Here is an 11,206-nt window from a genome sequence, read left to right on the forward strand (position 1 = left end):
TAATTCTAGTCCACTGATCTATATATCTGTCTTTATGCCAGTATTACAGTACTTTGATGACTAATAAAAACTGTGGTTTCAATCTAAAAAATAGAAGACAGAAGAGATGTACATAGACACTGGAAAGTGGAGGAAGGATAAGAAGGTTTCCAGGTAGTATCCAAGAAAGGATTAATCTTAAAGGTGCATAAGAGAAATCTGTTGAAGGGGAGTGGGGAGATTCACATAGCCACAGAAACTTAAATATAATCACATTTTCTTGGAGAGGTTTTAGGTAAGATATCCAAAATATTAGGTAATGGTGAAGGATGGGGGAAAACAGAATGAAAATGGAATGAGAGTGCCTATGGGGAGAAACTTGGAGGAAATACTCTCTTCCTGTAATGTGTGTGGATGATAAAAAAAGAGTGACAGGTCAGTTTTGGAGAGTTCTTTAGGGGGATTTTGAGGAAATTCCCACTCTCTCCAGCCATATCATCTTGGCCTCTCCAGCATCCCCACCCTCAGAGAGGATCCAGGAGTAGTTCTTTGTGATGTCTAAGGCTCCTTTAGCCCCCACTGGCTGGGGAAGTACCCTGATGAACAAACAATGCTGAAGGATGTGGCTCCTCATTGTCCTGGTGATGAGTATTTTATGTAGTGGTTAGGAGCCCTAGAGAAGACCACTGGGAAGTTTCAACATGGCTAAAGTTACCAGGAAACCAGAGGAACCTAACAGAGTTATAGAGCAGCCAACCACAAGCACAAAACAATTACCCCAAAGCACAAAAGGGAAGAAGAAGAGGAAGAACCCCTGTCAAACCAGGTCCAGAAGTGGCAGCAAAGTGAGACCACCTCACTCAAGCCCTCCCTCTTCTTTCCCACTTATTCATCCTCCTCTAAGTCTCCCACTCTTTTCTTGCCTGACACAAACTCCCTCATTAGCCCAAACCCCTTCTCATAAAGCCTTTCTTCCCATTTAGTACCTATCTCCTTCCTTCAGCCCAGTGTCCTTTGGGAATCACCTTGTTTCCCTTCCAGGTGAAGAAGATACAGAGGGGAATAAAAAGACTTCTTCATGGGAGTTCAAGAAAAAAATCCTCTCGTACTAGTACAGCAATTCCAAGAAACTTGAAGAGAGTGAAAAAATCCAAGAAGTTTTGGCCATTAGCAAAGATTGAATAGGATCCTAAGCCAAAGTACTCAGGCCAGGCCCAAGAGACTCTACAAAATGACACTCCTACAAGATACAGCATCATGATGAAACAGAGTTGGTGGTGATTAAAATAAAACTAACAGGTTCTGAAAAACCTTTATTCCAGAATATGTGTACGTATCTCTGCAAGTTCTCTGATTATGGGAAAAGAGGGAAGGAAGGCAAGAGGCAAGTGTATGAGATGGGAGCAAGGTGAGGTTATGGAGAGTTGGGGGCACACAGTTACAGATATTGGGGATAAGGACTGGGTGAGGATGAACATTGAAGTCAAATTTCTATTCTTAATATTATAACCTATAGGCAAGGAGAAAAAAGGGCCTGGTGTTTCTCTCTCTCTCTCTCTCTCTCTCTCTCTATGTATGTGTGTGTATGGGGTGACATTAGAGTTTATATGGCCAGAACACCAATGGGGAGAGATGTGACATGTTTTGGGTGACAGTATCACTGTACTTACAAAAGGTGGACAAAGAAATCACTTCCAGGCCACCTATTTCATAGTGGTGTTTGCTTTCCTTCACACTATTCAGCAAGCAATTAAATGCCCTCAGAAAGGACCCCAAATTCCCCCTAATAAAATTTATTGACAGCGTTCCCAAGGACTAAAATAATGGTGTTTAAATGCCACAAACCCAATGCAGAATAAACCACTTTCTTATTAAGGAAATTTGGGATGGAGCAGTATCCTACTAGGGTTAAGGAAATCTCTGTCCAATCATTGGCTGGCACTTAAGATAAAAGATGAGATACTTAGGTGACTGCACACAACAGAGAATAATAACTTTACAGGATTAGTTCAGAAAAGTCACTAAGCAAGCAAACACAACTGCAATAAGCAGCAATAAGAAAACCCAAGGGAGTAGGGAGAACTATATTTCTAGAAGTGCCACATTATATAATTTTAACTATTCAATTTCCAGCAAAAAATTATATGACATAAAAGAAACATGAAAGTATGCCCCATACACAAGAATAAAGGTAATCAATAGAACCAGTCCCTAAGAAGCCCATAAATTGGACTAAGTGGACAAAAACTTCAAATCAGCTACTTAAATATGTTCAAAGGCCTAAAGGAAACCATGTCTAAATCACTAAAAGAAAGTGTAAGAACAATGTCACAACATATAGAGACTATCAATAAAGAGGTAGAAATTGTTCAAAGGAACCAAATAGAAATTTTAGAGTCAAATAGTTGAACTGAAATAATAATTTAAATAAAATTCACAAGAAGGGATCAACAGCAGGTATGAATGGACAAAAGAATCAAGTGACCTGAAATTAGTTCAACTGAGATTATCCAGTCTGAGAAACAGAAAGAAAAAAGAGATGAAGAACAATGAACAGAGCTTCATTGGCTTTTGAGATACTATCAAGTGTACCAATCTATGCATAAGGGAAGTCTCAGAAGGAAAGGAGAGAGAGAAATGGATTGATATAATATTTGAAGATATAATGGATGAAAACTTCCCAGATTTGATGAAAATCATTAATTTGCACATCTAAGAAGCTCACTGAACTCCAAATATGATAAACTCAAAGAGATATACAACTAGACACAACAGAATAAAATTGTCCAAAGACAAAGACAAAGAGAGAATCTTGAAAAAAGCAGCAGAGAAGTGACTCATTACTTACAAGGGATCATCAGTAAGATCAATCACTGAGTTTTCATCAGAAACCATAGAGGCCAGAAGACAGTGCAGTGACATTTTCAAAGTGCTGGAATAAAACTACTATCAGCCAAGAATTCTGTAAACAGAAAAACTATCCTTCAAAAACAAAGGAGAAATGAAGACATCCCAAGATAAACAAAAAATGAGTGAATTTGTAACTAGCACACCTTCTTTACAAAAAGTAATAAAGGAAATCCTTCAGGCAGAAATAAAAGAAACTAGATTGTAACGTGGATCCATATGAAGAAATAAAGAATACTGCTAAAGATAACTACATAGGTAAATATAAAATACAGTATAAATGCATTTTTGTTTATAACCACTTTTATATTCTATATAATTTAAAGGACTCCTGCATAATGTGATAATTATAAATCTAATTTGGGGGCACACAATGTATAAAGATGTAATTGCTTACTATAATAGTATAAGAGGGAAAAGATCCATAAAGGAGTAAAGTCTTTGCATACTATTCAAACTAAGTTGGTAATAATCTGAACTAGCATTTTATAAATTAAAATGTTAATGGTAGTACCCAGGGAAACTACTAATAAAATAACTCAAAAATATACAGTAAAATAAATGACAGTAAATAAAAATTGTACACCATGAAATGTCTATTTAACACAATACAAGGCAATAATGGAGGAATTGAAAATTAAAAATATATGACATATAGAAAAAAATAGAAGAATAGCAGACACAAGTCCTACCTTATCAGTAATTATATTAAATGTAAACAGATTAAACACTGTAATTAAAAGATAGAGATAGAATTGATTAGAAAACATTATCAAATTATAAGCTGTCCACAAAAGATACACTTCAGATTCAAAGACATTATTGAATGAAAGTAAAAGAATGGAAAATATATGTCCAGAAATGTACAGGCTGATCCTAAAATCACATGGAAATGCAAGAGACCAAGAATAATTTAAGCAATTTTGACAGAGTAAAACAAAGTTGGAGGACATACACTTTTTAAGATTTACTACGAATCTCTAGTAATCAACATAGTGTGGTACTGGCTCAAAGATAAACATATAGCTCAATTGAATAGAACTGGGAGGTCAGAAATGAACAAATATATCTATGGCCAATTGATTATTAGTTTTTTTCAATGAATGTTTCTGGGACAACTGGATATCCACATACAAAAAAGGAATTTGGACTTTTCCTTCACATCATATACAAAAATTAACTCAAAATAGATCAAAGACATAAATATAAGAGCTAAAACTACATAACTCTTAGAAGAAAACAAGGGTATAAATCTTTGTGATCTTGAACTATGAATTTTTTTATACATGACACCAAAAGCATAAGCAACTTAAAAATAGATAAATTGGAATTCATCATGATTAAAATATTTTGTACATCATAATTAAAATCTTTGAAGAAAATATTTGTCAATCACATATCTGATAATGATACAACACACAGAATATATAAATAAATCTTTCAACTAAACAATAAAAAGGTAAATAAGCCAATTAAAAATTTACAAAGGATTTCAACAGAAATTTCTCCAAAAAGACATATTAATGCCAGGAACCATATTAAAGGATACTTAATATAATTAGCCATTGGTGGAATGCAAACAAAAACATAATTATATACCACTTCCCAACTATTAGGATGACTCTAAATTAAAAAAAAAAAAAGAGGAAAATAAGTTTTCTTAGTCTGTTCGGGCTGCTATAACAAAATACTTTATACTAGATAACTTATAAACATTAGAAATTTATTACTCACAGTTCTGGAGTTTGGGAAGTCCAAGTCCAAGGCTCTGGCAGATTTAGTGCATTGTGAGGACCTATTCTCTGGTTCCCAGATGGTACCTTCTTGCTGTGTCCTCACATAATGGAAGGGGCTAGCTAGATTGGAGTTCTTTTATAAAGACACTAATATTAAAATATCATTTATGAGAGCAGAACCCTCATGACCTAATCACTTCCCAAGGGCCCCACCTTCCAATACTATCACATTGGTAACTAAATTCAACATATACGTTTTTGAGGGCTAAACATTCAGTCCATAGCACAACTGTTGATCAGGAAATAGCAAAATTGGAATCTTCATGCATTATTGTTGAGAATGTAAATTGGTACAGCCACTGTGAAAACAAGTTTGACAATTCTTCAAAATGTTAAACATAGAGTGGCCATATGACCCAGAAAATCCAGTCCTAGGTGTCTCCTCAAGAGAATTGAAAACATGACCACACAAAGACTTGTATACAGACATCCATAGCAGCACTATTTATAACAATCAAAAGGTGGAAACAACCCAAATATCTATCAACTGAAGAATGGATAAACAAAATGTGGGATACATATACAGTGGAATATTATTCAGCCATAAATATCAATGGTATACTGATATATGCTACAACACAGATAACGCTTGAAAATATTATTTTAAATGCAAGAAGCCAGTCAAAAAGGACCACATAATATATGATTCTGTTTATATTTAATGTCCATAAAAGGGAAGACTACAGAGACAGAAAGTAGATTAGTGATTGCTTATAATCAGGGAGGGGGGATGGAAGAGAGTGGGGAGTGATAGCTAAAGGGTACAGGATTTTTTTTGAGGTCATTAAAATGTTCTAAAATAGACTGGAGTATGGTTGCACATATCTGTGAATATAATAAAAACCATTGAATTCTTCACTTTAAATGGGTGAATTGTATGATATGACATGTGAATTATGTTTCAATAAAGCTGTCATAAAATCAAAAGGAAAAAAAAATGTCCAGTGAGGGTACATCCTACTGGTTTAGTTTTGTGCCTTGTATAGGGTCTGGCAGAGCTTCTAGATTGATAGTCCCACTGGTCTATTTCCAATGGGGAAAGAAGACATTTCCAATGAGGGAAACTGTGGTGCTGTTATCAAAAGAAGGTGGCCTGGATATTTAACCCTTCTGATGAATTATAATTTTAATTGCAATACAGTCCTAACATACCACCATGCACTACCAGGCCTTAAATGATTCATTCTCACCTGCCTCTCCAATTTCATCTCCTACTCCTCTTACTTTCCCTCCTTCTCCTCTTCCTCCTTGCTGCTCCTTAGACAATCTAAGCTCATTTATGTTTCAGGGAATTTTTTTTCTGGTGTTCCCTCTGCCTGGAATGCTTTTTACAGGTCTTTGCATGGCTTCTTCCTTCTTATTATTCAATCCTCACCTCACAGGTTATTTCTTAAGAGATGCCTTATTGGCTCACCCTCACCCCTGTTGTTTGCCATTTTGCCACTTTGTCTTCATAGTCATTATCATTATTTTATAATATGTATGTTATGATTATGTGTTTATTTCTGTTTTCCCCCTCTCTCCTAGTAGAATGCAAACCCTATGAGATCAGAGACCATGCCTGTACTATTCATCAGAATGATCCCAACATCTAACATAGGGCTTAGCACATGGTAGAATCTCAGGAGGTGTTTGCTAAATGAATAAGTAGTTTAAAAACCCAAAATTTACTACAAATGACCTTATTTCTACATCGTATGCTATCACATTTTTTTGACACAAAGCAATGAAAAGGAAGATATGCAGTGAACAGATCCCCAAAGAAAGGAAAAATTAGGAAGTTCAGAGCTTGATAATAATCATGCTATAGAGTAATAGCGCTAGAACTATAGTGGTCTATAAAAGGTAGAAATCTGTGCTGTGAATGGGACCTAGGCAGCCATTCTCTGGGAGGTTGTGGCCCAAAACATTCCTTCCCTCTTCATTTTCACACTTGTGGGTTCAACCCTCTCTGTCTCCATAAAATAAATGCATATAATAGGGAGCTAATTTAGGCCCCAGGAACTATATATGTCTTTGCTCCTGAAAGCACCTGTACACATCATTGTTCATGGGTCAACTCCATTTCCTCTCCCTCTTCAATATCTTCCCAGTTTGTGCCTGTCCATACTGTGCTGCCTAGTATTAGCATGCCCAAAAGAACTTGGTTGCCATCCCTCTTCTAGAGGCATCTGTTTTCTGTAAGCTTCCACCACAACAGAGTTCTAGTGTCTATGGCAATCTTTGAAATGGTTACTGGTGCATGGCTCAGAGGCTCCAGCCAACTTGAGAAAGGCAACACAAGAAGGTGTGTGACAGATGACAGATTGCTGCTGCTGAGTTGGCCTTGAGCCCTGGGCCAGCCCTTGGTGCTGAGTGAATGAGTATCATATGTCCCACCTGCACCAAGGGAATTACAACAAATAATCACATTCATTCATGGACAGTCTAGAGCTGAATGCCTTCCTGCGTTGCACTACCTCTCTATCAGCAGCCTGCTCATGCACGAATAAACAGAGTTTCTGGCTCTGCTCAAACGTGGGAGCTCATTGTGAAGGTGGGAATATGTTGAGGCTATTTTGGGAGGGACTTCAGGCTATCTACACCACTAGGGAAACAGCTACTAAGCAGTAGTCTTCGTGTTCACCAACCATTAAAATGGGAATTGCCTTTGGATACAACCAGTGAGGAGAGCCATGAGCCAGGAAGTCCTTGATTCAGAAATGGTTCCACTCTATCCCAGCCACAGGGCCTTGGAGACCTGTAGACATCCCTGTTAATTATGGATGTGATTGTTGGAATGTAGGCTGCAATCTGATTAGAGAAGAGAAGACAGGAAAGTGGAGGTAACCAGTTGTCTTAGTCTGTTTTCTATTGCTATGATAGAATACCTGAAGCTGGGTAATTTATAAAGAAAAGAAATTCATTTTTTACAGTTCTTGAGACTGGGATGTCCAAGAGCATGGCACTGACAACTGGTGAGGGCCTTGTACTGTGTTATAACATGGTGGAGGGCATCACATGGTGAGAGGGCAAGAGTGTGCATGTCAGTTCAGGTTTCTATTCCTCTTCTTATAAAGCTGCCATGATGACTTCATCTCCTAAAGGTCCCACATCCAATCAATGTTAATTTGGGCATTAAGTTTCAACATATGAAAGTTAGGGTACACATTTAAATCAGGTTTGCAAAGCCTAAGACTGAATCATTCCCTCTGAGGTTGTTTCCCCTTGTTGCCTCACTGGAAATGGTTTAATTGGTTATACTGTTGGCACAAGCTGCCCGGACTTCCCATTTCTGTTTTCAGGGTTGTATAAGAGTCCAAGAAAGATCAAGGCCTCCTTTGGGCAAGGCCCTGGGACCACTGGCCATATGTTCTCCACTATTATTCCCCCCTGAGTATTTGGCAGGACTAGTATCACACTTAGACCGATGTAACAAGAGCCCCTGATCTAATATCTGTGCTTTAGGGGGCCTTGCTTTTCAGAGGAGACAGTGGAACCTCGGAGATGTCCCCACACAGAGCCCCTGGATCCCCTTCTAGACCCCACAATGGATACCTGGGAAGCTGGAATTCCCTGACTAAATGACCATAAGCCCATTTCCAGAGTCTTCACAGGCTCCTTTTCTGGGTCTATCTTCCTAAGGACACATACACACAGTTGGTATAAGCATCTGTATGATTGAGGGGTATCTAGGAATTAGCTGTTTTTTATTTGCAGGAAGTGTGGATGGAAGTTAGAAGCATGCACTAGGGGGGTACACACAAGCATGTGTAAGGCCCCTAGCAGTGATTGGTGAGCCCAGCGTAGGAGTAGAAGAGGAATAGGTGGGGCAGTTGCTGGGAGCTGGTCCTCTCCATGTCACTACATTTAGATGTAAAGCTCTAAGGAGTCCAAAGATTTTATATTTTAACCTGGATTTCCAGATGTTATCCAGGTATATTTGTTGAGGTAGGAAGATAGGATTGTTTATTAGCTTAATTCACAGATTTAAAATGTTTAGTACAAATTTTAAATATTTAGATAATGATATGTGGGCCTGCATTTATACTCTTATCTGGGGCCCTGCACATTATTCAAGATGAGAGATAGAGAGAGGGAGAGATTGAAATTTAGTTTAAGAAATTGGCTCACACAATTGTGGGGATGGCAAGTCTGAAATCTGCAGAGCGGGATGGTAGGCTGGCAGGGAAGAGTTGATGTTGCAGCTGGAATTTGAAGGCAGTTTGGAGGTGATTCTCTCTTCATCGAGGGAGCTCAGTCTTTTACTCTTAAGGCCTTCAACTGATTGGATAAGGCCCACCCACATTATGGAGGTTAATCTGCTTTACTCAAAGTCTATTGATTTCAATGTTAAATCCAAAAAAAAAAAGTCCCTTCATAGCAGCATCTATATTGGTGTTTGACCAAACAACTGGGAATCATAGCCTAGCTAAGTTAACACGTAAAGTTCACTATCACATCCTGTACGTGCTAGGAGTCAGCCTGGGTAGGTTCACCTTCCACTGCCACCATGTACTCCTCTGCCTTAGTTAGGGTCTTTCTACATGCAGACCAGTTTGTTAAAGTCTTCCCCAGCCTCACGTTTGGAAGAAGTGCAAGTGGACTATTTAGTCTTCTTTTAAAATGATAGTCACTGTCAATAACCTCAGGAAAACAGACTGGGATTTTTATTTATTTATTTTTTATTTTATTGACACATGAGAAAGCTACTTTACAGACTGGTATTTTTAAAAGGTGGGAATCTCTACGCAGTTTTACCTTTCATTGTCTTCAAGAGAAGATCCTCATAAGTGCTCCTCCAGCCCTTCCTTAGGATTGTTTCTGTATACACAGGATATTCCAGTCCTCCAGAATCAAGTGGGATTCCCTGCATGTCAAGAGAAGGTCAGAACTGACCACTCAGTTCACAAACATGGAAGGGGTGCATGGTGGGCAACATGATCCAGTAGAATGAACAGCGAACTTCAAGTCAGAAGATGTCAGATTGAATCTTATCCTTGCCACTTATTGTGACTATCCTTGAAAAGCCATTTTAATCTCTTAGCCCTAATTTCCATATGTGTAAAAATAGTCATAATAGCACCCACTTTATATGCTTGTTGTGATGAATTTTTTTTATTTTTTTTTATTTTTTTATTTTTTTTTATGAATTTTGGAGAAAGTATAAATGACAGCACATAGAGTTCACTCATAATCATTAGTTAAGTCTGAAGCCCTAAGACCAACTAAATGAAAAACCAACAAGGAGATACAAGAATTTAACAACACTATGAACCAACTAGAACTGACAGACATCTATAGAACACACTCTACCCAATAGCAGCAGGATACACATTCCTCACAAGCACACATGGAATGTTCTCCAGGATAGGCCATATAGTTGATAAAACAAACCCCAATAAGTTTAAAATGATCAAAATCATACAAAGTTGTTCTCTGACAACAATGTAATTACATTAAAAATTATTAACAGAAGAAAATTTGGGAAATCCCCAAATATACAAATATTAAACAACACACTTCTAAATAACTCATGGCTCAAAGAAGAAGTCACAAAGGAAATTATAAAATAATTTGAAATTAATGAAAAGGAGACACAACATAATTAAAATGTATGAGAAGCCACTAAAGCAGTGCTTAGAGGGAAATTTATAGCTTTAAAAGCCTATATAAAAAACAAAGAAAGATCTCAAATCAATAACCTACCTTTCACCTTAAACTGAAAAAAAAAAGAGCAAGCTAATTCCAAAGCCAGAAAAAGAAAAACAATAATAAAGACTAGAGTGGAAAATAATGAAAGTATGGACAAATAATAAAGAAAATCAACAAAATCAAAGGTTGTTTTTTTGAAAAGATCAACAATATTGAAAAAACTTTAGATATACTGACAAAATAAAAAAGAGAAAAGACTCAAACGACTAAAATCAGGAATGAAATAGGGGACATTAATATTGACCTTACAAAAACAAAAAAGGATTAAAATCCATATTGTGGAAAATTGTGCCAACAAATTAGATAATTTAGATGAAATTAAAAAGTTCCAAGAAAGACACATACTATTAAAACTGACTTAAGGCCGGGCGCGGTGGCTCACGCCTGTAATCCTAGCACTCTGGGAGGCCGAGGCGGGTGGATTGTTTGAGCTCAGGAGTTCGAGACCAGCCTGAGCAAGAGCGAGACCCCGTCTCTACTAAAAATAGAAAAAAATATATGGACAACTAAAAATATATACAGAAAAAATTAGCCGGGCATGGTGGCACATGCCTGTAGTCCCAGCTACTCGGGAGGCTGAGGCAGGAGGATCGCTTGAGCCCAGGAGTTTGAGGTTGCTGTGAGCTAGGCTGACACCGCGGCACTCACTCTAGCCCGGGCAACAAAGCGAGACTCTGTCTCAAAAAAAAAAAAAAAAAAAAAAAAAAAAAAAAAAAAAAAAACCTGACTTAAGAGTAAATAAAAAGGTGAATAGGCCTATAATATGTAAAAAGATCAAATTAATAATTTCTAAACATTCCACAAAGAAAGTCCAGTCCCAGATGGCTTCA

The 11,206-nt window shown here is 37.4% G+C and overlaps 1 protein-coding gene across 1 annotated transcript; it reads left to right on the plus strand.

Annotated features, from left to right (window-relative positions):
• The first annotated feature begins 680 nt into the window (after positions 1–680).
• LOC138378509 (uncharacterized protein CXorf51A) lies at positions 681–1,164 on the plus strand. Its single transcript, XM_069463833.1, has 2 exons — positions 681–824; positions 1,021–1,164. The coding sequence occupies exons 1-2, from the start codon at positions 681–683 to the stop codon at positions 1,162–1,164; spliced, it is 288 nt and encodes a 95-aa protein (XP_069319934.1).
• The last annotated feature ends 10,042 nt before the right edge of the window (positions 1,165–11,206 follow it).

Source organism: Eulemur rufifrons, chromosome 30 (genome assembly GCF_041146395.1).
Source record: "Eulemur rufifrons isolate Redbay chromosome 30, OSU_ERuf_1, whole genome shotgun sequence".
Taxonomy (NCBI): domain Eukaryota; kingdom Metazoa; phylum Chordata; class Mammalia; order Primates; family Lemuridae; genus Eulemur; species Eulemur rufifrons.

Bases quoted from the DNA above. Each gene is read 5' to 3' on its own strand.
- LOC138378509 (XM_069463833.1), top strand. From the start codon at position 681: ATGGCTAAAGTTACCAGGAAACCAGAGGAACCTAACAGAGTTATAGAG. The intron at 825-1,020 runs GTGAGACCACCT...TTTCCCTTCCAG, and splicing joins GGTCCAGAAGTGGCAGCAAA to GTGAAGAAGATACAGAGGGG.